The sequence below is a fragment of the Numida meleagris genome, chromosome 5, assembly GCF_002078875.1.
Source record: "Numida meleagris isolate 19003 breed g44 Domestic line chromosome 5, NumMel1.0, whole genome shotgun sequence".
In the NCBI taxonomy this organism is placed as follows: Eukaryota; Metazoa; Chordata; class Aves; order Galliformes; family Numididae; genus Numida; species Numida meleagris.
Window position 1 is genome coordinate 62,660,769 of NC_034413.1, and position 27,214 is coordinate 62,687,982.

Here is a 27,214-nt window from a genome sequence, read left to right on the forward strand (position 1 = left end):
CCAAATTCTTGTCAGGATAGGGGACAAAGATCAGGGTCCTGTGCAAAGCATACCTTTCTGTTACAGTTTTAAAAACTACTGAGGAGATAGTAGCTTTTTATTTTTAACTTGAGTAAAGAAGGAGCAAATATAGTCAAGCTTAGCAAAATATAAACTGTGGAAGTAACAATGTTGTGAGGGGATAAAATATTCCCTCAATGGGAAGCCTGCTTGCATTACTTTTACTTCTCTTCTACTCAGTAGATTTTTAAATCTTTGAATCTATGACATATTGAGTGCATCTATAAAAGTCATTGATGGTAACTTACTGGAGATGTTTATGATTTAGATGATCGTGACTGGCGGTGAGGGGGTTTATAATAAAATGTTTAGTTTGAGCAATAACTTTCTTTTCTATCTGTTATTGAAGGTGTTGTCCGATATTGATGCTATTATACGAAGCCCAAGAGCTCCTCCATTAATATATAGGCGCAGTAAAGGGCCAGTGCAGAATTGTATTAAGGAGAACGGACAGGAATGTGGATTTGAGCACCTCCCACTCACTATAGAAATGTGGGCAGATCAGCTTGTGGCCCTAAAGGTAACGCACTCTCATGCTTAGCTTTATATTCTTCCTTTAATCTGTTAAAAACCTCACAGTGCTTCTTTATCCATCGTGGGGTGTTTTTGTGGTTTAGTTTGTGTTGCTGTCTGATGGTGTTAAATGGACAGCAGAATATTCAAGCAGTTACTACAATAAGTCATGTCCCCTCTGTTTTAAAAGGATTTACACAGGTCATTGAGAAAACTGTCTCTGGAATTGGTGCCCTGGCACATTACAGATCCACAAGATAACAAAGAATCCCTACGAGTTCAAGACCTTCAGTTCATAGTAGATACAGTTTTGGAAGAAACAGAAAACAAGGAAAAGGTAATTCTTCACATGTTGATTAGACTTCTGCGTTTCAGAGCCTTGTGGGGTTTAAGAAATAGCTGTGTGAAGAGGTCCAATACTCAAAGACTACTTTCACATAATGGATAAATTCACCCTGGGAAAGACTGCTTTAATCAAGGTCATTTGACCAACCATGAATTTGCATTGCCCCGTAGTGTCAGGCATTATCCTGTTCTGTCTGTTTCTCAGTCAGCATTGAGAATACATAAACAGACTTAATAAACAACAGAACACAAAGCTTCCTAAAGAATATTTGTTTTCATAAGAGTATTTTTTGGTTCGCTGGATATATCTCTTTAGATTTAAGAATATTTGAAATGCCTTGATTTAATAAGGGAAGTTACACCTGTTTTTCTTCGTACACTAGTTTTAAGAGTACTTCACGGTTTAAAAGAATCCTTGCTTTGCTAATCAACAACTTTAAAAAGTTACCCTTTCTGCTTTCTGCAGAACAGCCAGACACCATCCTTATCGACACTGTTTGCAATAGTCTCTCACTTCCAGAAGCTGTTCGACGTGAATTCTCTGAACGGCGTTTACCCACGAATGAACGAGGTTTACACAAAACTTGGGGAGCTGACCAATGCTATGAGAAATCTCCACGAGCTCCTGGAACTAGGTAAAGGCTCGTCACCTAGCACTTGGTCAGGCTATTTCCAAAGAAAAAAAGAAAAGTGAAAGCCCAGCTCTTCATGGAAAGTATGTTGAGCTGCTGAGTAATGAATAAAGTAGGTATATTCTTCACTGGGAGGATAAAAATAGACTGTCAATTGGGAGTAAGCAAAAATCTGTTACTTTAGGCCTTTAGCAGTTGCTGAGGAACAAGAGGGAGGCAGGAGAAAGGAGGAACAGATGAAGTATCTTTTTCCCCCCTGCTTCCACATAAAGCTTTGTTTTATGAGCACTGACTTACTAATTCTCCTTAATCAACTTTCACGCTCTACTTGAAACATAAGGTTTTTTGTTTGTTTGTTTTAAATTGTTTTGGAATAACAGATAAACTTTGCTCTAGATTTCTCCTCAGTAACTCATTCAAGGGTAAGTATGTCCAGTCCTTAAGAACTTCCCTCTTACAATCCTAAAGGTTTGCTTGTTTTTTAAGTATTGAATGTCAAGAACTAAGTGCCACCAGTAGTCAGAGGCCTGTGTAGTTACCTCCAAGTGCCCATTCATTCTCTTCTGGTTTTGCACTTCTGAAGAACAGCAGCTGCTAATCTTCCCTGAGCTCATGGGTTTAGAGGCTTGGCTGTGCTGCAGGGTGTACAGCCAGAGGGCAGGGCTCCTGAACCTTTGAGCCTTTGAAGCCTCATTCAAAGAGGGAAGACGTCCTGCCTGCCACCACCAACAGGAAATGAGGAAACTTCTTGTCTCCCTAGTAATTACAAAGCAATGGAGTTCAGCAGATACCTTCTCCACAAACAGTTCCTCTAAAACTGAGTGAGGAAAGGACAAAGAGCCTGCTACCATTTTAACTTTCATCACAGTAGCCAAAGCAGGTTAAAACAAACAAACCACCAAGTTCTTGCTGTCAACAAAATATCAGTGAGCAGGTTCCCTCTGTGGTGTACTTCTGTTGTGCTACAGGAACCCAATGAATAACCTCTGTATGCAATGGCAGTTGGCTGCTTTCCCTTTACAGCGTAGGATAGACTGAAGTACCATTTCAGTTAAGAAAATACCTAGCTCTGACAAGTTTTTTGCTACTGAAGGATTAACAAGAGAGTCCCTCCTCCCAGTACTATCAGTGTATTTCTCAACATAGGCATTTTGTTTTCTGTGAATGATGAAATGTGTATGCCTAGATACGTGAAAGTTGAATAGAATCTGGACACTTGTAAGAATTGAACTATGTCGTCTTTTCCTGTTCTTACTCTTACCAGAAACACGAACTCTTTGTTTTCCAGATAGTTCAGTTCCACCCACTGTGGTGGTGAATACTGTTGGGAAACTGTGTGACATAATTAATGAGAATGTGACTGAACAACTACAGCGGTTTCTGGGGACCCGAGACATCCGCAGGTATTTAGAACTGTTCCACTGGCAACAATTCTGCAAGCATAAAACTTAGGAATCGAGAGAGCTGCCTAAGATTGATACTGAAAGGGACTTGAATCATTTGCTGCACAGTCAGCTAGCTGTGACAGTAAAGGATTTACTGCTATCCTTTATGGAACAAATCTTGAATACTTTCAAAAGGCTATTGCTGGTAAATAGAAAAAAAAATAAGGTTCCCTTACCACCACCTTGTTGATCTGCATGAATGCAGTGATCAAATAAGCCTCTTAAGCTTATGTTTCATAAGGAGATATAGCAACTGCTGCATGTTGGTGGGGATGTGAAACTCCTTCAAGGTTGCAGCTGTAATATTGAAATGTATTTGTTGCTGAGAGAATGTAGACTTCAAGCTTTCTAGAAATATTTGGGGAGCTGGACAAATCTTGTTGCTGTCATCAGCAGATGAGAACATAGAGGTGGTAGCAAGCTATAAGAGCTTGTATTCAGAATGCACTGTACAAATGTACAGAGATTAACTGCAGCTGTAAATTTATAACAGCAAAGTTAACAACACTGACACCATCAACCTTTCTGTGCTCCTTACAGTTTTAACTATAGACAAGCAGCTTATAATATTCTTGAATCCTCCTCTGTAGCAGTTATACTGCCTGGGGTGGCTGATATATTTAGCATATATAGTCCAAAAATTACATGACACTATGTAAGGAGGAAAGGAAGGATGTGTATCGGGCAGAAATAATGAAATCAGAGATAATCTTTGGACTTTTAACAGTTGTTAGCTGCAGGTTTCAGAATGTGAGAATGCATTTTTGGTGTAGGTGCATTTGTATATAACTAAGTAACAGTATTTCCAGAAAGCAGCGACACTGTCTGGTAAGACAGCCAAGGAAATGAACTTAATATGTCCTTACATCTTTGATACAATGGTCTTACTTACAAATTTCAGTATCATCAATAAGCTAGAAGAACATGAATGCTTCTTTCCACCGTTTCAAGCTCTCATTCAAGATTTGCTCTGTCTTCTAGGTGAGTAACGTTTGCCACAGCTGTAATTACCTTCATGACAAAGTTTCCTCCCAAGACTTTAAATAGCTAACACATTTTGTTTACTCCTGGTGTGCAAAAAAAACCACAAAGAAAGTGTGAGAAAAGGTGCTAACAATTGCCCCGCTCTCCTCTTCTAAGAAAGTGACTGAAATAAGTAGGTTTTCATTGAAAATAGGGTCAATTACATTCAACCATAAAATGTATAAGCTAAAATGACTTTTTTTTTCCCCAAGAGGATTAGAAGGCTTGAGGAGTTTATTCTCTGCAGTAGTTGGTTTTTTTTTTGTTTTTGTTTTTGTTTTTTTTGCTCACTGGCTGTATTTCTAGCATTTAAGCTAGAATTTTGGTTGAACTTAAAGGTGTTTTATGTACATCTCGTACAATTGGGCTTTTCTTTCTGTTTCAGAGATCAATAACCTGGATGAAATTTTACCTACTGTACAAAAGCTGAAATGGGTAGCAAGCTGAGAGTTAGTCTGGTCTATCCTGGGAAGACTTAACCTGTGAAGTGGCCTGTTGATTCACATGCCATTACAGCTACCTCCAATCTCTGTTATCTAAGTCTGAACAGTTTCAGGCTTTCTGATGTAAATAAAAGTTTGGCTTTGCCACTGCATTCTTTAGTTTCTCTGAATTCTTACACCGACCATGAAACAAGAAAAATAACCACAAGGAACTTGTCTGTTCTGTCCTGGAGAGAGGACCAATACATACTGTATCGAACTAAGAAACTGAAGCCAGCACAAAGCCAAAAAAACCACAAAACCACTCACCTTTTTGAATGTAGCTCGTCAGCAGGTATGAGATAACGTTGCTCAAACTTGCCTCATAGATGTAATACTTTCATCATTACTTTGGTTCTCTTCAGAGCCTATGTTAAAATGCTGTTTGCATCTTCAGCTAGGTTTGGGATTTGAGTTAGGGACCGTCCTCTTTTCAAGCGCTACATGATTTCATGCTTCCTGCTTTGTGCTGCAAACTGTTGCACAGTGAGTATTTTTTTCTGGTTATGGCTTGAAATAGACTGGGTTAATGTGATCTAGGCTGCAGATATCTTAAGCCTTCTTCAGGCAGCGGTTTATTGTTTTTTGCCTAGAAGGGATTTGAATTTCCACGCTCATATTCTACCATCGCTTTTAGAAGGGCATAGATAAAGTTCCTTAAGCAAGACATGTCAAAGTTTATTGTAAACAAACAAGTACACCAAGCTTCCAAAAATATTTTGGTATATTGCGCTCCAATATTAATAAAGCTTAGTTTCCAAAACTCTGCTGTTCCTCAGGCAGAATGATTTACTATCAAGGCTTATGAGATGCTGAAATGTTGTAACAAAGAACAAAACATGTTAAGGCATTACAAACTGAAACCTTAATGACATCCTGGTAAACTAATCTCCCTGCTTTTGGAAGCTCATCATATGCAGACCTGCAGCCACAATCTGCTAAGGTGCTTTTCAGAAGCACAATATCCATTTCTTTGTTTCTCAAGAACTGCTATTAGCCTTACAGTTTATTTGAATGGGTTCTGTAGCCTTACAGATGAAAGATGCAGCTTAAAAACTGATTCTTTTAGAAGCGTAATGCTTTCAGATATCGTTAAAACAACACGAATAGGCTCTTAGGGAAATGAAACTGAGAACAGAGTAATCACACATAGGTGGCAATCTAAAAATATCTCCAGGTATGACACTTCCTTAAGAGAGTGTTCATGTGTATGGGTTCTCGGGGAGGAGATACACCAGACACATCAAGAATAAATGATTTGTTATTTAGAGAGAAATTATTCCCACAGTTTGTTTTGTTTCCTTTCTGTTTTACTTCGCTGAGAACTGATGTCAGTAGGATCATTCAGCGTACGTGTCCTGAGCAGCAGATGGCTTCAAGTTTGCAGTGAATGTTTCAAAACACTTCAATTACAAAAGAGATATATACAGCCAATATAAAGTTAAAAAATTAATAACTTATGTACATGAGAAGAAATCAGTTTTTCTTGCGTCTGCTTCTTGTCAGCTCGTACCTGCAAGACAGATACAGGAAGCACTGTGAGACTTTCTTTAAAGAGTTTACACTGTCACAACAGAGAACCTGGGCTGCTTTATTGCTTGTGCTTCGTAGGCAGGATGGCAAAGGAGGCTTCAGAGATGGCCTCGAACTTCAGCCCTTTACCAGGAACTTTGGATGAGTCATTTTTCTCCTACTGCCGTAATTGCTATATGCTTCTATGAGACACACAGGAGCTGGGCATGGGGAACTTGGTTTTCCTACACTGCTGACCGCACTACTGGGAAGCTACTGGACTACACTCACTGCATTCCTCTGCCTCCTTCACTGAAGGATGAAGGAAGAATGACTGCCATTAACCTGAGACTGAGAAGGAAAAGAAATCAGTAGCTCTTAATCTTTGCCTCAGACCAATACTTAAGGTTGACGTCTGAACCACAATGAACATACAAGCAGAACTGTGAGTGGCTTATTAAAATAGCTTCTAAAAATGCTTTGTAATTAACTTTTTTTATCATACATATATATTGCTGATCGGAGTATTAATTTAGTTAAGATCTTTATCCAAGTTATTTGTTGCAAATTTACTTTAATAAACATAATTCTTTATTTATGTAAGCCAGTGGCTTTTATGTAATTTAAAACATGCTGAAGACAGAATAATTGACAAAGAGGCCTCTTATTAAAACCGTTCCACAGGGTAGGTATCACGCCATTAACCAGATTACCATAAAGCATAGATAAAACTACCAGATTAATTCACGTTAGTCCTGCGCTTGCAGGTAGAATGTTATTGTTGTTTACCAAAAGATACAGCCTTTCTACCATCACCCCAACGACAGTCATACAAACTCTCAGCACCACCCTTCGCAGGAGTTTGAAAGATGAAACAAACTTACCACTGTGTAAAGCCCTTGATTAAGTCCTCCTGTGACAAGTCAATCCGCACCTTTAAAAAAACATTTTTAATTAATTTATTTATATAAATTATGTACAAGTAGATGAGCTGAACTTGCACTCTTCCAACATCAACTTTCAAGCTCTAGGGCTACAGCTGAGGCTCAAGGGAGGCAAGACTCATGCATTCTCAGGACACAGGCATTAGACAGCATCAAAACTAAAGCTCAGTTTGTTAACAGCGCTGCTTGGAAATTTATTTATCACTGAACAAAGGATCGGTGTTTACTAGTCACAGAAAAATTCATGTACCGTTGGCAAATTCTAGGTTTTAATGACATTTCTCTCCGCTCCAGACTTGCACTATTGGAGCTATCTCCAAACAGCAAGCTGGAGATCCCAAGAAACACATTTCTATTTCAGGAGAGCTCCTTGGAAATGAAGCAGCATCGCCTATCAATCACATGAGCCCACGTGAGCTTCCAAGGGGATAAAGCCGAATTTCAGACAAAAGCTGTTTCCAGGTTGCTAGTTCTATTATTCAGATTTAGCTCTCGGAATTGCAGTTCAGGATTACAGGAATCTCTCAAACCCTGCAACTCTATCAAACCAGTAGCATAACTTGATTAAACTTACTTTGCCCAGCTCCTTTTTTTCCTGTGAAATGAACGGCCTGCTGTTTTTCACTGCAACATCTAGGGTCCTTCTCTTGACTTCTTCCAAAGATTCAAAAAATTCAAACCTGAAAGTAAAGTTTTGAAAGGAGTGAGTTAAGCCAAAAACTAAAATCCTGTAGGTATCGGTGGCCAAAATACAGCAGTTTTAACAGAGAAGGAACATAGCTTCATACAATACATGGGTCATACAATGACCTTTACAATCAATCAATCACACCCAAAGTTTGAGAAGGTTTTGCTGTCCATTATAAACCTTGAGAACATTGATGCCCAACCGCAGCACGCTGAACAGAATTTGGAAGGCTGACTACAATCCACATGTGAACACAACCAACCCTCCATGGAACAGAAAAGGCAATTATTTAGGTTTTATTAACATTGTAAGAAATTTCTTCCAAGCCAGATTCTTCCCTGACAGTCTGTTGGTCAGACTGTTCACTGCGCCAGGGGGATGAAGGAAAGCCTGCATCCGTGATGAAATGCTGTTTAACAACCATTTTTCACCTTCATGGAAGATCAGCATGTTTTCCATGCAACTTTTATTACTCAGAGGAAATAGCTGAGCCAACCCCCCAAGTTTACAAAGTAGGCTTATACCACATTAAGAGAAGACAAAGAAATAAACCCGTAGCAATTAAATTCTTAATGGCTCTGACTCATGGCTCTGGCACACATCATCAAATGTCACGTCAACTCCGTCCGTGCTAAATCGTTCGGGTTCTGCCCACCTGAATAGTTCTTCCTCACGTCAGAGTTGTAAAACAGGTAATGTGTTTTGGAGCTAAGTATTGCTCAACCTATTACACTTAATTGAGGATGCACAGGACGTGCCAATACTGGGGATGAGGAGAAAGATGCTGCTCCCAGCAGCAGCGCTGGCACTGAGTCTGTGGAGTTCATGAGAACAGGTTGAATTACGCAGGATCACCCAATAGTCCTGTGCTTTCACATGTGCACCTTCATTTACATGCAGGACAAGAACTGCCTCTCAGACAAACTCTTCTTCTAAGTAAGTGCTACTGCAATCAGCTTTATACAGAACACATTCCTCTTCAGTGGCAAACCTCGGAAGCGTCAACTGTCAGCAAAGAGGTGGCAACATATTGCATACCAGCACTCAGTGATTACACCCATCTGTCTGTCCAGTCTCAAAGTGCTTTGGATATGCCTGCCTTTGACTTTCAGAAAGATGTCAGACAAAACATCAGGCAAAGAAGTACGAACAAGGAAACAGGCTCTGTGAGGTACCCACATGGAAAGACTGCCTCAGCAGGGACATGGAGTTAAATGTGTCGAGGGGAATGTCTGCATGCAAAGAAGAAAGTGCAGTGTGCATCTGCTAGGGTCAGGAAAGGGGGAGGGAATACGTGACAGTATGCAGAGCAAAATCTGTTTTAAGGACTTGCACACCACAGTTACAGTGCCATTTCTCTCCGAAGACCTGCAAATGCTCACAAGTCAATTGTTCAGGTTCAACAGGTGCACGCCTTATGTGAGCCCTTGCACTTTACAGTGATCGGAACATAATTCGTAAATTATTATTAAAGTTTTCTTACTTTTCATCATACTGGGGATTCAGAGTTCTTTTCTTAACGGAAGTCTTCTTCCTGCTTGTCCATCTTCTATCTGGAAGCAGGTATATACGGACATATGGATCCACTCCACGATTGGAAGAGGGTACTAGGTTTCTGTTAAAAGAAGTACAGCGTTGACAAGCAAGGCAGCTTCTCCCACTGTCTGCACTGTAATCCCCTGTCTCCCAGAATCAGACCCACCCTTTGTGGATTCATGAGCTAAAAGCATTCACCGTGGGGGCTGAAACATAAGCAAATTAAAATCTTACAGACGAGAAGATAAACAGAAATTCCACTACTGAATGTGTGGGTTCCTAAATTGCCATTTACAACATCAGTCACAGGTGTCAGCCCTTGTCATGACACTTAAATCTCCTCCAGACATCCCAGGACACGTGTCAGTTGTCAAGAGCGTTCACCTTGGCAGGGCAACTTACGCTTCATGTGGTTCCGCTCCAGCTTTGCTGAATATCTGACACAAGCTCAGAGAGCTCTTTCCCTCTCCCATACGGACAGAGGCATGCAATTGCCAGCATTACCTGCAGCCATTCACCAGCACAACAAGACTCTGCCGTATGGAAGCATAGCGCACTGTGAGCTGAATCTCTCCCAGAGGCATTTCCGTCCCGCTGCAAGACAGTTACACAGCAAACACCTTTAAATACAGACATCGAGCAGACCATACGCAGAAACCTTGCAACATGCAGCAACACATGAGCTCCACAAGTTGGTGATGCATTTGCAACTAGAACCAATTCTCGGAGCACCGCTCCTCTTTCTGACATCTCATGGTTTCCTTCCTAGAAAGCAGCTGGACCAAAGAGGGCCACAGAAACAACACCCCTATTGGTGCCAGCTCAGCACACAGACCCGTCCTGAGACCCAAAGTATAAATAGCCAGAAAAAAAGCACCTAATTGGCCTGCTGGAGATGGAGCAGCAAAGCACAGGTCAGCATGTGTTTTGTACGTGCTCTGTGTACAAATGGATGCTTATATACGTAAAATTGGATCCTTTCTACATCTCATTCTGCACGCTTCCAAAGTGGTTTCAAATGCAAGACATTGTTTAAAAAATGGTTTAACAGTGGTTTATAGATGAGGTCCCGCTCAGAGCTAAAGAATTTACCAGTCACGAAGTATGAGATTGAACAGCTGGTGCCCATTTCGCAGCCTTGAATTCACCTATATGCAAGAGACACTTATAAAAAATAAACTTTCTCAAGATAAGAGCAATTCGACTGGAAGAACCACCTACTTATGAAGGTCCAGATTGCTGCTACTTAGTTCAAAGCAAGAAGAAGGCAGAGAACCCAGCGAAGTAACGCTGGGTGCAAGCCTCAGTTCCTCTACGACCGGCAACGTGGGCACTACCGCTGCCCTGGTATGCAACACTGGTGGTGCACGATGCTCTGGATCTTGCTCACTCTCTGTCTCATCAAGGCCAGCAACAGTTTCACTAGCTACAGGCGCTGCTGAACTGTTACTTGCGTCCAGGTCTTCACCGCTGTCTTTTTTCGGCATGGATTCCCGCACGGCAGTGTCTTTGCCCACAGGAGGTACTTTGGAGACTTCTGGTTTTGGTGGGGAGCCAAACTCCTGCTGGTTTCCACCATTCTCCATGACATACAAGGGACCTTTCTTCGATGCAATGACACTAGCCTTGACTCTCTGTGGATCAGGTTCCTCAGCATTCAAGGCCTAAAAATCACCAGGGAGAAAAACTGAGCGCTGCTGCCCAAACACTAGTGTTAATGCCAGCATTATGACCTAGGATTAGCTTTCATCACAGCACTACTTAGAAAGCAGGAGACTGCATTTAGAGATGAAAGAAGGCTATGGAACTAGCTATGACACAGTCTTCCTTTGTCACACTGTGTGTTTATTTACTTGTCTAAAGCCTGATCTAGAGCACTGTGAGAAAACAATCCTTAAGCATTAGCGTCTCCCACTGCTGTTCTGATTTCCCAACTTAGATTTTCTCAGTTCCACTCTTTAACATCACGAGAAGGTTCTTGGCAATGCCGCCGCACTAAGCTTTGGGAAGCCTCAAGGCAGAGCTCTCAGCTCCACCATTCTTAATTGCAGCTAAGGATCTTGTCACACTTCTACCTTCTACTCATTTGTGAAGCAAAACTGCTTTTCTTCTCTCCTGCGTTTCATCTTTTGCCTGGCTAGAATTCAAAACTTCTGCTGGGGAAGTCAAGTGAACACAGCAAACAACAACTTACGCGCAACACAAGTTTTATCTTAATGAAGCTGTCTGAACTGGAATGATCCAGCTGAAACCTCTGATCCAGAGTCATGTTTGGGTCCTTAAGTAAGTGGGAGAGACATACCACTGATGTTCCCAGAGAACTATCCTGATCCTTGTCTTTTATCTAGAAAAAAAAAAAAGGTTTTATTAGGTGACAAACTGGAAAGCATCCCACTAGGAACAGCAAAACAAGAAGGTAATCCATACAGACCAAAATAAGCTTATTTACTTCAGGACGTACTGTCAGCAATGGCTACTTCCAAACAGCTGATGCCAGCATTTCAGAAGCGTAATGAGTTATTATGTTTGGAATAAAAATCCCATCTCTAACTATGCAGAGAAGGAGCTGCCTCAGCAGAAAGTCTAGGCACTAGAATTTTCTTGGCAGCTTGCAAGAGCAGCCAGGTGACAACAGGTGACAAGACACCGTGGGTGACAACAGATCTGCACCTTTACAAGTTTTTATAGTAATAGTTTATTCAGCCTTTCTAGCCTCAATATTTCTCGGTAAGTTCAAATCCCCTTCTGCAGCCCAGTGAAGAGCCACAGGCCTGGCTGTGACTTTAACACACAGCAGTGCAATACAGGGCTTCATTAGGAGACAAAATACCAAGGTGAAGAGAGCGGCTGTGGCTGAGAGTTATGAAAGCTCTGACTTCTGACAGAAAAATACTTGCAGCCTTACTGCATGCAGATCTAAAACGTCCTTTGCATTTTTCAATCAGAAATATCCTTTGTTTTGTACCAAGATATTATTAATCAGATGGCCCTGGCACAAAGGCAGATACCAGCATCACCTAACAGAAAACTGTCCGTGCAACAACAGGGGCTCCTTCCACCTTTTAAGTAGGACGACCCCAGTATATACAGACAGAAAGAACCTGCACCAAGACCACATCCACTATGAAAGGTTTTCAAAGGAAGGGCTTTTCTCTCACCTCAACGTGCAGCGACTGGGAATGAGCACTGTGGACAAAGAAGGTGAAAGCCTGGCCCCACTTGGGATCTTTGTTGAAATTGCAGGTCTGCAACAAGAAGATTGTGGCATATGTTCTAGCACGGTCTATGAGCAGCAAAGGATACTGTGGCATTGATCGCTAGAGAGGACTGCAGTGATTTATTCATTTATTTTAATTCAGTGATGCTACATCCTAGCTGTACACAGAGAGTGAAATTCCCATGGCAGAAGTGTGCACAAGTGGAGTCTCTGGCAAAACCAGAACAAGCTCTGTGAGGTGTGGAAATGCCGAAGAACAAGTCAGGCGAGCTGCAGTTGGCCCCAGTCAGTGTTGGCTGGACCAGCAGCTCACCCCACCTGCAGCAAAGCACTGCTCCCTTCCTCCTACCTCTCTACCCAGAGAGCCAGAGCAATGCTTCCAGCCCACAGATACCCAGAGCCAGCTCCCAAATTGCATCATGACGGCAGGGAAGGGTAAGAAAACTAGAGGGGCAGTTTGAGGGATGTAGAGCTTGTAGGAACAGTGGGAGGCTACAGCTCTACTGCCATCCACTTAAAGGATAAAGGAGCACATCCACAGGGCTCTGGTTGAGGCTGCTCCATGAAACAGTTGCTTCTACCGGGTGATGAATACTGGCAGCAGGAGGAAAGGAATGGGGGAAGCTGGAAGTCTGACCTAGCTTGGAAGAGGCAGGAGGTGCTGGAGAGAGAACTGACAACCAAAAGAGGTAAAAACGCAAACAGAACCCAATTTCTGGGAGGACAAAAACAAAGCTAAAAAGGTGACAGTTCCATATGTTTGTGAACAGCCAGAGGGATTAATTAGTACATGTTGGGTGCCCCAAAGAACATAGGGCCTCTCTCCCTTAGCCACATCTGGCTGTGGGATAGCAGCTACGGGGAGGGCAGAACTCAACAGTTGCTCATACTCACCAGGCAACAATAAACATTAAATAACAAAAAAGAACGGAAAGTGAAGATGTGGGGAGCCAGATACATTTTGTCCAGGTTTAAAAAACTAAACAAAACACTAAGCCTCTACGAAATGCAGCAGCCAGGAGACTCTGATGAGTTCACTCTGAGGAGTGAACAACTGCCAGCCTGATGCAAATGACACCCTACCCTGAGAAAGCACAAGCCAGACTGGAGAATCATTTTTTTTCTTCTGCAATCATCAGAGAACTAGGTTATCTTGGCCCGCGTGACCTTGTAGGCCAGCAGAAGAAAAATGCACGTTTGTACAGCAGCTGATCAGAAACTCACTGATCCAGCACAGCTCAGTGACATGGAGGCATCCATATGCTGACTGATCTCTGAGCAGCTGTAGCTATTATCATATCTAGCTGATCACATCAGCTACACAAGTCTTGTCCCCTTCTAGGAGCTACTTGGAGTTCATCACCCAAAAAATAGGTGGTGTTTAAGGAAAGCAGAGGAGTCAAACAAACTTACCTTGCTTTTTTGAGTCTTGCTTCCTACTGTGAGCAGGACAAAGGAGGAAGGTTCTCGTTCTGTCTTCTGCCATTTAATACAGGACAAAAAGAAGAAACCATTTATAGATTACAGAAATCAGTATCAAAGCACTACTCTTTCTTGAAATACACGGCTGGAAAGCTGGCAGTAGTTTTCAGATGCAGGACATCTGAAGAGCATGGTATGGAGGAGAGACTCGCAGCCATAACACAGCACTCTTTACCCTCTAGCATCAAGAGATCACATTTAAGCCAAAGTTCTATGTGTTTAGGTTCCAACAGGTGAGCAACTAAATATTTGTTAGAACTGGGAGGAAACAAATATAGAAGTGTTGAAGGCTCATTGGCCAGTGGGGAGTTTTCATTGTTCTGTGTTGAAACAGGACTCTCAGAATTGGTTTCCTAGGCTCGGGACATGTTGTAAAGCACAATGTAGGTAACTCACCTAAAATATAAAGATCACATTTAGGAGGGGAGGGAAGATTTATTCACTGCTCACAACTGTGGCTGTGCGTAGCTTGTTCAAGGAAACAGGGAGAAAGACATTCTTTCCTACATCTGCAATTTACACCACAGTAGCAAGATCCAGTATTTAGGGAGTTAAAAAGTAACCTGGAGCAGTGAGGGGAGGCATGAGGGACAGAATGACTTCTGAATCTCTCAGGGTTCAGAGATTAAAACACAGAGGGAAGGAGCCTGGTGGTTTGGTCTCCCATGGACAGGAAGGTTACTTTGAACGAATGCATCCTTCTATTCCCAATGGGGCAAAATGAAACTGGAAGAGCTCGGGATGGGAAGAACCCTTGAAGGAGCATGAAGGGTAGCGTGACTTGGTCTGATGTTGGAGGCTTTTATTCCCCGATGTATAAAATTAATACAATCCCACACACAATCCAATATTTCTGTGCTGCATTTCCCCATTTGACCACCTTTTATTGGTGGAAGGCTTTTCCATCCCTACCTTGAACCAGGGGTCACAGATTCTGACAGTGGAGAGATTATTTCTTTATAACGACAGCTACTTTCAGTTGCTATGATACAGCATAATCCAGAAGGCGGTTTTGAAAGCATGGGGGAAGAATATAAATTTTACCTTGAGGTACTTGTTATTTTTGATCTTCTTCGCTCCACATTCTCCGTTTGAATACTCAAAGTGGTTTTTCTGAATTAGTAAAAGAGTATTTTAAAACAATTAATTTGTGTGCTTTTGAAAAAAAAAAAAAGAGGGGGGGGTGCGAGTGAAGGCTGTCTGCATGTGGCTTGTACTTACTGGGAGGTTGAAAGCACTGTCCAAGTAGACTATCAGAATTGCTGTAGACAGGCCCTTCTTATCCTGCCAAGGCCAGGAACATAGAACAAAACAAAACACAAAGTAGGTATGATCACTCACCAAGGACAATGTACAGCATGAGATAAACTCAAAGGAAAGCTTCTGTAAGCCAAGTAGCTCTTCACCTTTCTCCTTAAACTTGGAATTTAGAGGAGCACAAGCCAATACCCTACAGCATTATGGCTTTAAGCAGACCAGTAAGAAAAAGCCCAGGCCTTTGCTGTTCATCACCCTTAACGCTCTTCAGTCCATTTAGTGTAGAACTGGTCAGATTCCCCAGTGCAGCACAACATCTAAGCCCATGCTCAACATCATAAGTAATCTAGTGTCAGTAGAACAAAGCCTGGAGGGAAATGAAATGTTATTCTTCTCAGTGGAATTCAAATACTTTTTGCTTAGTTATGAAGAAAGCAGCAACCTTGGGAGATGGATCCAAGGAAATCTGCAGACTGAATATAACAGTGTTTGTAACGATGGCCCTACCAAGCACCAGCGCTGGTATTTGGCTGTGACTAGTACAGGTGTACAGATGCTGGGATCCTACACAGATGAAGAGGAATGGGAAAAAATATCAAAGCAGGGAACTTACAGAGGTCACTCTGCAGTTGGCCAAAGAAAGCTTTGCTAATTCAAGTAAAAAGAGCTGACAGATTTTAGTTGCTCCTGTATTACCACAGGACCTGAGGCAAGCAAACACCTTCCTCTCCAGGAGAAACCAAAAGAACCAAACCACCATCACATCAAAACTTTGTCAGACAAACGTAAAATCCCACATGTTTGCCTGGGGTTCCTAATTTCACATCCTTCTTTGTATATGTACAGGCATCAAAGTATCTGAATTCTTTAAGCATACTCACCTCGTGTAGCTTCTCTTGGTCATTTACTAGTGAAAGCCACTCCAGCTTTAAGTGCAAGTGTCCACTTGTTGTCTTGCTTAAGGGAAACCACTAAGTGGAGACAACAAAGAGTAACTCGAAAACTGTGAGACAGAATAATTTGTATACGTTACAGCCTCTGGGACTTAAATACAACAAACAACATGAATCTTACTTTAAGCTTCTTAACTTAAACTTTTGACACCTACATCATAGAACATCTATCTACTTGGGAACACAAGCCAGAAACACTGAAAGCAAGATTCCCACATACGTGCAGTGCACGTATCTGCATCAGCAGCAGTATGAGGTAGGCACGCTGGAATTGTTTGCAGAACGTTGGGCTGCAGAATGAGCCACGATAAGATCTGATTATTTGTTCCCTCAGCAATCAAGACTGCTTCACCACACTGATCTGTAGCCTAGTAGAAGTACTTGATAGACACAGGATACCTGCTGTTAACACAAGATACACCACTGCTGGCTCAGCATAAGCTCAGGGCTGTCTGAGGTTGCCAGCTTGACAGCAACAACAATTGTAATGGCTACTTCAAGTTTTCTGAGCAAAGGAAACTTCACAAAAAGAACACACCACAGCACAAGCAAGCAGGGAAGCTTCAAGCACACAGAAACCATGTCGTAGCATATGCAGAGCATGAATGAGTACACCTAAGCATACAACACAACCACATTTAAAAACAAGCTGTGATCTTTACCTCATCAACAGTTTTGTCATTCTTTATATCCAGCAGGCTTATAAGCAAGCTGGAAGACAAAAAAGCAAACATTTCAGTGAATGTTTAGGCACGCAGCGTACTGTTGATTAGTGGACAAATGGGAAAAAAATAAAAGAAAGAAACTAAAACTACTAAGTAAAAATTCATAACCAAATCTGTTGCAAACAGCAGTTTCTATACGTTATCTGTGTGCATGCAGTGGAACACACACTTCTACAGTACATTCTCCCCTTGAAATGCTTCCAAAACTAAAATATAATTCAAATAAATCTTGAGTTGTGTAGCAGTCATCACTTCTCATGGTTTCCTAAGCCCACTGTGTATCCTGTTCATAGCTAGTGGCACTAGGAGCTAATAACCTGACGTCAGTACTCGGACAGAGCAAGTATCTTCCTTCAACATTAAGCTTCCTGCGTGAATTAACTGGGTGTTCAAATTCAGAGATCACTATAACTGAGCAAGGCCTGGATTGTTCTGTTTGATTCTTTGGGTTTTTATTTATTTTTAATCAAATAAATACAAACACAGCAGCAAGTCCTAAGAAGCAAGACCTGATATGCTCTGTCGGGAAGAGATCATGTCCATCTCTGCCCTCCCCTAAGAGCTACTATTATCTATAGAACATTACTAATGCTGTTCCACTTGAAAGAGCCATAGCTTACGAAGCACTGCCCCTCTCCTGTCTGTCATCTGATACCAAGAGGGCACTTTCCTGGCTGCCAATCATTTCATATTTGCATTTTCTATTTGGAAAATGGATACCAGATGTTGCTATAAGGATATTTCTCCATTACAAAACTGCAACAAAACCTGATCAGAACAAAGAGAAAGCATTCAAGTTAGACTGCTCTTAACTAAGACTGAAGGTATGGAGGAGTAATAAAGGACTTAATCTTCAGAACTGTTTTCTCACATCTGTCGAGCAGACTTGTCAGATCACTACATCCCTTCGAAGAGCAACAAGATGGAAGTCTCATTGATTTACCTGCCCATGAAGTCATCCTTATCTGGATCCGCATCATACAAGTCCACTTCTAAGTCCTGACCAAGCACTTCATGAACAACAAACTGGAGGAGAAGCAGGTATTGATTAAAAATAAAAAGCACTCACACAGCTTCACAGCTGTGGATAAGAACATGACGTTTCACAGCTCTATAACGTATGAAGGACATTCCCTGCTGTTTTGTGGCTGATCATGTAACAAATACAATTGATTATGACGAGAATCTTTTCAAACCAGTTTGCTTGGTTTTGAATAAAAGGTTAAACCCATCAAACCAATATCCCTAACAAGCATTGTTCACAAAACTAGAAAAAGCTACAAACATCCCATACACAAAGTATAACCAATTCTAGAGTAGAAGACGGTTGCACAATCAGACTGCTGCACTGATTGATATTTAAAGCAATGCTTTGCACCTCCTCCAAACACCCACGTATGTAAATCAGATCAACCCTGAACGCCATTTCATGTTTGCAATGTAAATTTGACTTGTTTAAGGGACAGGAATGCCTCATCAATGGAGCAACAAGGAATTCCACCTGCTCCAGTGCAGTCAGGTAAGAGAAGGTCCTCCAAGTACAAGGATGTAAACAGCTGTGCATCCTAGAGATGGAAAGATCAAAAGGTTTAGTACCTCAAATGTCTCATTCCAGACGGGATTAAGATCTCGGGAAATTGTCTTGCTTCGATACTGCACCGTGCCAAGCCGAAGAAGAGCATATGGGTCAGACTTCCCTCTGATCGCACCAAGGAAACTATCTTTCTGGACAAGGTTTTCAGCCTCTAGAAGGTGAACCCTTATTACTCCCTGGATAGGAAAAGATACAAAATTGGTCATGAAAATGTGATATTTGGATAATTATAACATGCTGCCTCCTAAAACTAGTTATTTCAGGCAGCAAGGTTAGTCAGCATGACAGGTTTGCAAAGACATGCGTTTTGAGGCAGTGTACTTCAAATGACAGCTGTAATAAAACAATCACTTTTCCTATCATTTACCTGGGTGGGGGGAGGGGGAACAACTTACACAGATACACAATTCTATCCAGATATCTGGGTAGGAAATAGTCTTTTATTTATTTTAAAATCAGGAACATACACATACACACAAGATTATACGTCATAGTCAAATTGATTGTGGAATCAAGACCAATTTCCAGTGATTGAAAGGGGAACTAGGCAGCCATTGGTAGGTTCTTATTTTACCGCAGAGTGGCCATTCAAATTCAATTTAGTGATGCAAGTTGGCAACAGGAAGCAGCCCCTTGTCGTTCATTAATGTCTTCATTAATTAACATATCTTAGGTATTTAACAGAAGGAGAAGACCAGGGATGTGGATGTGTCAGATATTTCAGAGATTGGGATTGGATTTATTGGTTTGTTTGTTTGTTTTCAAAATTTTTTTCTTTAACGTATAGACGTCACCCTCTGAGCTCCGTATTTACACCTGTTCACAGAATTACTAAGGAAATTAAGTAGCCTGACACTTATTGCTCATGTATTTACTTTCTCTAATTGAAGACCTGTGGTATTCTAGCCAGACTACTGGTTTCAATTGGTAAATGTCTCAGTGTCTAAGCAGACTTCTTATACGTATAAGCAACCCCCCTCCATCCCTCAAAAATTAAGAACTATCCAATATTTACATTTGTATTTCTGAAATACTGCCTACAGAAAGCCTACAATCCAGGTTGAAACAGCTGCTGAGAACTGGACGTGCAGGAAACCAACTCATGGGTGTACATGCATTTGTACTACAGCAAATGCATATTCCGGTCAATTAACACCCTCAGTGGAAAAAGAAAAACTCACGTGTGGGATAGGGAACCTCAACTGGGCAATGCTCATGTTCTTCTTCAGAGGCACCGTGATCCTGTTTGGCAGAACCAGCCGTGCAGCAATGTAGTCTTGAATCAGTGAGTCTGACATTACACTGCAGGTGGGGGGGAAAGAAAAAAAAAAAAAAAAAAGCCAAATCTCTACAATTAATCACCAGCCCAGTCAGAATGAAAAAATAAGGCACAGAACCAAGCAAAAGTTGATATTCACTCTCCTGATACATTTTGTATTAAGAAGGGAAATCTCATTTGAAGTAACTGGATGGAACACTGGTACACTGGAGATCACACTGTCTGAACTGAGGGTGCTGTCTGTCTTGGAGTCTAGTGAACATTCCAGTCTAATCTAACACTTATTCCTTTTTAGGTTTTCCGTTTAAAATCTTTTCTTTGGAATTCCCACACTGTATGGCAGGGAAAACTGATTCAACCTGCTTCTTCTGAGCAAGGAGTATGTGGCTACCACAGACCTCCAGTATCCTCTGGGTGATTATGAGAGGACTTCAGCATGCTCCTACAACTCAGAACAAGCAGAAGAGAACAGTAAGGGAGAAGTCTGACTGCACCAAACTTCTGAAAGTCTTTATTCCCTTGATAAATCTAGTGGTTGTAAGGCAATTTCTCAGGGGAAGACCACATGAAATTGTCACAGTTCACAGTAGGAGCTGGATTTGTAGAGAAGGAATGGCCTCTCCTGCTCCCAGCACCCAACCAGGAGCCTGAAAGCCCTTGGTGAGAGCATAGGACTTCCTGACAAAATCCTTCCTGTGGCAAGGTGACCAACTGTCCCTTCCTCTTGAGTCTGAAGGTACATCACCAAACCACATACAGCTGCTATGTGAAGATAATGCATGTGTGCAGCATCTTTAGTCTCTTAAGCAGGAGAATAAAGAAAGAGAGAGCTCTTACTCAACCTGTATTTCAGCCTGTTCACAGCAGACATGATTTGCTCATAGCTTTCATGTGCTGTGTTGACGAACAAGCAAGGTTTTCTATGTTCAAATCCCTGTGAGAGAACCAGAGAGTGAAGATTTAGGACACCAAATTTGTACTTAATTATATGAGAGGTTGTAGGCAGGAACACCTACATACCTTCTCTCTGTGAGGATTAAGGAAAGTTGCATTAGAAAAGAACAGATTAATTCCTCTGATAAAAACTGGAGCTCTCGGGGCAAACTTCAGGGCAAAAAGCCTCTCTGGCCTCAAATTAAAAAAAAAAAAAAAAGCGCTTCCTCTCACTTGACATCAAAGGTCTTCAGAGATCCTTTATTGCATAAACTGGCACCTAAAGCAGTCAGCCACTTCCTGTGAGTTTGCAAAGCATGAGTTGCAGTGGAAGAAAGCAGAACATTATTCTCCGCACTCACTTTTGCGGAGAGAAAGGCAGTGGTTGATTAACCACCGTATGTTTTGTTCCTGTGTGACAGAATTTTCTCCCTACACTGAAAAACAAGAAAAAAAGTGGATCTCCGAACTGGAGGAACAGATTAAAGCTTACAGTATTAAAAACTGATGAGATTTTCACCCGTGCTGTGCAAGTCTTATTTACAAGATCAACCCAAGAGGCACTGGGGAACAGTTGGGTTTCCTGAAGAACCTTAAGGACGAGCAGATTACACAGTACAAGAATATTTCTCCTTTGAATACGCTGCGGTTTTTCCTATCATGGACTGGATTTCAGCTTATCAAAGATCTGCAACCCCGTGACACCTGACCTTTTCCCACTGTATGGTAATCAAACATCAACATAGACTGCCAATACCTAGATCTGCTCAACTATCTTTATAAGTAACTGGCACACAGAAACAGAAGAACTTGTTTTTTTCCATCTACAGTGGCCTACTTTCACCCTAAATCCCAAAGTGAAGTGATTAAATCAACGTTGACATGATGCAAGAGCACCCTACTCAGGGCTTGCCAACTCCACAGCCAGATAGGACAATGGTGTATCAGCATAACAACTACATAACACTCTTGAGAATAACTTTTGATGATTGCTGGAAAAAGATTTCCCAATTCCCAAAGGCTTTTCAAAAAGGAATAAAATGAAACAAAACAGACACTCACTTAATCCCTGGGACATCCAGGAGGTTGGTCATGCCTGCCCAGTTGAATTCCAAGTGCTACAACAAAGTCGGGCAGAGAAATGATACAGGACCATTAAAAGTTACTTCAGGACAAATGCTGAATTTAAAGGAGAAGCAAATGCTTCTAAAACAAAGCTGGCTGTTTAAAGAAGGCCAAATCTGCACTGGTAAATGACTGTATTTATACATTAAAATCAACAGCTGAGAGCAATTCCCTCACCTGTCATACCTGAAATTAAGGGATCACTGGGGCTTATCCTGCAAGCACAGGAAAACACAGCAGTCAGCCCTCAGCAGTGGCCATTGGCAGATGCCCCAAGGTCATGCATAGTAAATCCAGCAGCTCTCCCCAGACTTTGAAGTTCTTTCCTCACCCTTTCACTTGGAGGTTGGCCTGTGCTCTCAGGCAGGGGGATTTGCTAACAACACAGACTTCAGGAATCTGTATTTCCCTTCATGCAATAAACAAAAGCTTTTTGTGTGTGAAAATAATGCTATTACATATAAAATCCATGACTGGGAAGACTTAAAATCCATCTAAAAGCCTATGAAATGACTCCTGTGCTGTCACCATTGGAAATTCCCCCCCCTTCTTAGACTGAAGCAAATAACTCTTTAGGCGTTACTGCAAGAGAGTGGGACAAACACATTGCCTTCCCCTTGGAATTGAAGATGAGCATTTAGTAATCAGCAATTTGCTGTTCAATCTCCCGCACTGTGAGGTATTCACAGTTGTGCAGGCTGGGTTACCAGTGATGGACAGCTCGTGGCATTCACCGCTGGCCAATCCATACCTGACAACCGCCCAAGAGCCAAGAAGGCTGCAGAGCACAGTTCCCTGCTGACTCACCGGTTTCTGGATAAAAAACAAGGTCACCGCTCCAATGAAAGGGGCATCAGTGAGAAGAGGTTCCAGTATCACTCGCAAAGTCCCATACAACTGCAAATACAACAGAACAAGGAAAGCCGCTGGAAGACACGCTCAGGATGCAGTCTCAAAGCTGAGCTTTTCAGTGAAGGAAACGTATTTTAAAATCTTGCTTCAAATAACTTCACTTAGAATTTAATAGCAATAACCTCCTCTCCCCCCAGCCTATTGTTGTTGATACCAGGCAACGTTTTCTAAGTTCATAGAGCCTCTCTGCAATCCTGACTGCCCCATAATGCTTTCCTACTGCCGCTGCTGTGATCTGCCTGTTAGCTTTCAATACTGTAAGAACAGGGTATTGGTCTAATAGAAAATAGTTATGAATGCCCCAACAGAACTCTCTCTGGTTTCCAAATCAAGAGACACAACGGCACCACCGGGACTGGCCTTGGAAAGACAGCATTAGCAGCACTGCACTCACCTGTACACCTTTCACCCCAAGATTAAATTTCGATATGTCCATGTGAATCTCGCAGTCTCCTACATAGCTGAAAGAAAGTTCTTGCATTATTCCACAGTTCACAACGGTTCACTGAGCAAATTTGGGCTGCACAGAGTAGGAAGGATACTTAACAATTTACATGACACCTCAGGCGGAGAAAATGAAAAGCAACTGAAAAGGTTGAGCACATTAAGCAAGGGTGAGGTCCTCGCAACAGAAACCCTGCTGTCAGCTGAGACATTGATTACCTGCAAAATGTCAAAGCATTTGACATTTGTATTTCAAGGTTACTTTCTCATTCTTATGACTGGCAGTTGGTTGGGGCATGCTCGCTCCTATGAGGGGAACAACCGGCTCACTGGAAATTCAAAGCTGTGGCAAGAGCCCTCTTGCTGCATCACCAATTGGCGCAGGATGTTACAGTTCATCCTTGCCCACAACCAAAAAGCCCATCTGAAGGACAAATGCATCACTAAAAATAACATGGTTTAAAAATCAATGATTTAAGATCTTTGTCATGGAGAACATCTGGCCTTAAATGAAATGAATGCCGAGTGTGGCACTTTCACAGTTTAGAAACCCCCTTAGATCTTGAAGTACAAACACCACCTCATGCAAAAAACTACAGCCACTCCCCTGCGGCAGAACCCACTGATTTGTTGATACCTCTGGCAGAAAACAATTAAAAGCTATCTAGTTCCCTTCCAGCCCTCTAAGAAATAGCTCTTTTTGGGTGCAAACACACAAACAACCTGCAGGCAAAGCAGAGTGGAAGGTACTGCAGCACGGTGCTTGCTGCCCTGTGCATACCTTCAGCCCACAGTCAAAGGAAGATTTTTTTTTTTGCTCTGACCACAGGCATATGGACAAATGGTGAAGCAGTTATCACTAATTCACACTGTAATTTGCACATGCACGGATTACCTCCACCCCACAAAAATAAAAGACTTGCCAGGAATGTGCAACTCGAATTTGTCTCCACTTCTGCAAACAAAGTTCCTGAATTTTCATTTAGAAACATTTATCAGAATATAAGAAGTTTATAATGCTCAGATTAAAGCCCTTAATGCTATATCATTTCTCATTTCTTCAGTAACCAACCTCACAAGCCACATCAAAACTAACACAATCTTCTTTACAGGCTAGACATACAATTAAGCAAACTTATTTTAACATTTATTAATCTCTACGGTTTTGACATTATCTTGCAGTTCATTACACTGGTTGCTAACAGAGCTTTGTCAGTGTAAAGTCTAAATGAGAAGCCAAAATGAGTCCCTTGATTTGCATTAATTAGCCCAAGAGGATTTAATTCAGCCGTTGCCAGTGTCCAACACAACAAACAACACTCGTGGTGTTTCATTTTACAGTCCTTACGCCCCTCCACAGTCAAAAACTCCTCCCACCCAGTTCTAGATACCTGCCTTCTCTTGTAACACGTCAATACGTGCAATCTTGTTTTCAAGTCTAGATGTCAAAGCTGCATTTGCCCCTTTTATCAGAGCCCAAGTCTTCAATCACCCTCAGGCCTGCTTCATACAGGCACCACTCCCACACCAGGCTGCCCAGTAGGAAGGATGCACTCTGCTCATTAGTTTTACTCCTTGTTTCCAGTTCAAGCTGCTTATGCTTTCACATGCCCCTCAGCTGTGTAACCTTGCTGTGCTCTCTGCTGTTCTCCCCTCGACAGAGCACACCTGAGCTGAGCTGCTGGGCTCCAAGCCTTGATGCTCATATGCACATAGAGCTGAGCACCTCTGCTGCCATCCATAGGATCATGCTTTGCCTACCTGTCAGCGGTGGAAAACGAACTTGTTTCTGTCCTAAATCACGTACTGCACAAGGAGATATGGATAGCACATCTACTCTATGGATGAGGACTGAAGATAAGCTTGTGGAAGTGTGCTTATCTGTATCTCACCTGCAACCACGTGGAAAAGCCGGGCCCACAGCGTTTACAATAGAATCACTGCGGCTGGAAAAGACCTCTAAGATCATCTAGTCTAACCACCAACTCATCCTCCCCATGCCCACTAAACATGTCCCTCAGTGCCACATCTACACATTTCTTGAATACCTCCAGGGACAGTGACTCCACTACCTCTCTGGGCAGGCTGTTCCAATGCCTCACCACTCCTTCAGAGAAGAGATTTTTCCTAATACCCAGCCTGAGACACAATGGTAATCCCACTGGCTGAAGGCAGGGATGCCCACAAGATGTTCCTGCACTGTTACAGTTACTGAGTGTGCTGAGATCTCTGGATGCTACCTGACACAAACGGTTACTCAACACCAGAGCAGGGCAGAGAGGCCATCCACAACATAACAACACCCTCTGTGATGCTCAGCCTTCCCAATTGTGGCTACCCCAATCAGCACTGCACGCAGCGATGAGCCAGCCAGCAGACCATGCTCACGTGGATTCACTAGTGAGGAAACTCCCACAAAATTACACCTGGCAAGCACCAGCGATTCACGTTACTAATATGCAGACACGTCAGCTCTTTAATGTTCGCTGCAACACAGCAACACTTGTCCGAAACCTAAAAGGGAATTCAGTCACCAATGCCTTTGCATTGCCGAGTGCACTACAGCAATACCCACAGCAATTGCTCCATCTTCCTGAGGTGCTATGCCAGGACTCAGCTCTGCGGACAGATCCAGCCATTGCTATCTCACCTTTGCCCTTAGAGGGAAAATGAGAAAGGAAGCGTGGCCAGGTGAGAATAGAGCTCTGCTGTTAGCACTACTCAGAAGGCGTCTGTGCATGAAAATGAGGTCGCGGATGTATAACTTTATCCCCATGCACCCTTCACCTGGAAAATAATTAAGACAAAGTGCTTTCACTTCATCAGTGGGAAGTAGTAATTTAATTTTAATTATCAAGTCGGGAGCATTGATTAAGAAAAATTGTGATGCCCCCCACCAAACATTAATTTGGAAGAGAGCAGCAAAAAGGACCTGTCGCCAGCAAATCTGGCCACCTGAACAAATACAAGTCCATGAGCTAATCTGTAGGCATCTGAGATCGCTAATGAGTTGGTCAGACACAGGGTCACATCCTGCACGTTTCCACACTAGTACAGATAACGCCCACCTATCCTGATTGTGAATGTCCACACTGTTCCTGCTTTTGTTGAGGCTTATTTCTGATCTGAGCAGCAGCCATACTGACATGTGGGAATTCCCATGGAATACTCTTACATAGGCTTCAGCCCTCTCTGAACAGCCACAGAGGCAGGACTCCTCAGACACACGTGCCAGGCAGCTGTGAGTGTAACCAGCCACCCAAACCTGACTCACCAGCATGCAAGGAGAGGCAGTGCCAAGGGCTGCAGCCTCCCATTGGGGCAGCTCAAGTCCATCTCCTCTAACCAGATATTCTCCCAATACCAGCTGCATTAGTGCAGACACTCAGAGCTATTCATGTAGCTAAGAAAGACTGTTTTGCAAGGGGAGTTTGCCCTACTCCAGAAAAGTAGAGGTTGCCCACTTCTCTTATTAAGGAGAAAAAAAAAAGAAAAGAAAAATACACTCCAAATTTGTTCCTTTGGCAACCTGGAAAAAAAGCAGGTAAATAACCATCACTGCTCACAGATTTGCTTCTCACCATTCCTGCAAGTAATTCACTACCTTCTGCAGCAACTGTACAACGCACAGCACCTAGCCCACTTGCAGAAGCTGAAGTTAGGATATTAACATAGGAGAAGCTGCGTCCTTAGCACAGCCCAGAAGAGCTCCCCATCAGAGAGACAAGGCATGCTGAAGGCTCTTATGCGAATACACAAAATACCTGGGTTATCAGCTCAGGTTAAATTACTGTCAGGAGGAGGAAGAGAAGCAAGAGGCCAGTTTGGAGATGCTGATGGCTCTGCCAAAAGGACAGGAACGAGGAGGTGGGGGAATCCCTCTGCAGATCATTGTTAAGACAGTGAAAATGAGCATGTGGGAGAAGCAGCCCGGAGAAGTAGTTTAATAGAGAACAGTATCTACCTCCCACAGAGCCTTCAAGGCATCAAAACCCTCGATCTCTGTGTGGAAAGCATGATTGATTTGCCACAGGCCCTAAAACTGGTCTGACTTTCACGAAGAGCACTTTGCAGACTGCACTGAAGTACAGCATGGCTGAAAATGAAGTACAT

The 27,214-nt window shown here is 42.4% G+C and overlaps 2 protein-coding genes across 3 annotated transcripts in view; one reads left to right on the forward strand and one right to left on the reverse strand.

Moving 5' to 3' along the window:
- Positions 1 to 4,613, forward strand: part of CEP70 (centrosomal protein 70) — a 10,229-nt gene extending 5,616 nt beyond the window's left edge. The window contains exons 10-15 of the mRNA XM_021400862.1: positions 410 to 580; positions 764 to 910; positions 1,385 to 1,553; positions 2,839 to 2,953; positions 3,897 to 3,976; positions 4,404 to 4,613. Coding sequence (XP_021256537.1) covers positions 410 to 580; positions 764 to 910; positions 1,385 to 1,553; positions 2,839 to 2,953; positions 3,897 to 3,976; positions 4,404 to 4,465 — 744 coding nt within the window. The 3' untranslated portion in view covers positions 4,466 to 4,613. The remainder of the gene's footprint in view (positions 1 to 409; positions 581 to 763; positions 911 to 1,384; positions 1,554 to 2,838; positions 2,954 to 3,896; positions 3,977 to 4,403) is intronic.
- The window catches only part of ESYT3 (extended synaptotagmin 3), a 47,707-nt gene continuing 25,646 nt past the window's right edge, over positions 5,154 to 27,214 (reverse strand). For both annotated transcript variants that reach the window (XM_021400853.1, XM_021400852.1), the window contains 19 exons: positions 23,052 to 23,118; positions 22,553 to 22,642; positions 21,683 to 21,738; positions 19,590 to 19,710; positions 18,411 to 18,584; positions 17,758 to 17,840; positions 16,752 to 16,800; positions 16,018 to 16,107; positions 15,101 to 15,163; positions 14,924 to 14,992; positions 13,811 to 13,876; positions 12,339 to 12,425; positions 11,375 to 11,524; positions 10,402 to 10,844; positions 9,685 to 9,774; positions 9,128 to 9,259; positions 7,531 to 7,636; positions 6,897 to 6,946; positions 5,154 to 6,013 (listed from right to left, as the gene is read on the reverse strand). In XM_021400853.1, coding sequence (XP_021256528.1) covers positions 5,977 to 6,013; positions 6,897 to 6,946; positions 7,531 to 7,636; positions 9,128 to 9,259; positions 9,685 to 9,774; positions 10,402 to 10,844; positions 11,375 to 11,524; positions 12,339 to 12,425; positions 13,811 to 13,876; positions 14,924 to 14,992; positions 15,101 to 15,163; positions 16,018 to 16,107; positions 16,752 to 16,800; positions 17,758 to 17,840; positions 18,411 to 18,584; positions 19,590 to 19,710; positions 21,683 to 21,738; positions 22,553 to 22,642; positions 23,052 to 23,118 — 2,023 coding nt within the window. In that variant the 3' untranslated portion in view covers positions 5,154 to 5,976. The remainder of the gene's footprint in view (positions 6,014 to 6,896; positions 6,947 to 7,530; positions 7,637 to 9,127; positions 9,260 to 9,684; positions 9,775 to 10,401; positions 10,845 to 11,374; positions 11,525 to 12,338; positions 12,426 to 13,810; positions 13,877 to 14,923; positions 14,993 to 15,100; positions 15,164 to 16,017; positions 16,108 to 16,751; positions 16,801 to 17,757; positions 17,841 to 18,410; positions 18,585 to 19,589; positions 19,711 to 21,682; positions 21,739 to 22,552; positions 22,643 to 23,051; positions 23,119 to 27,214) is intronic.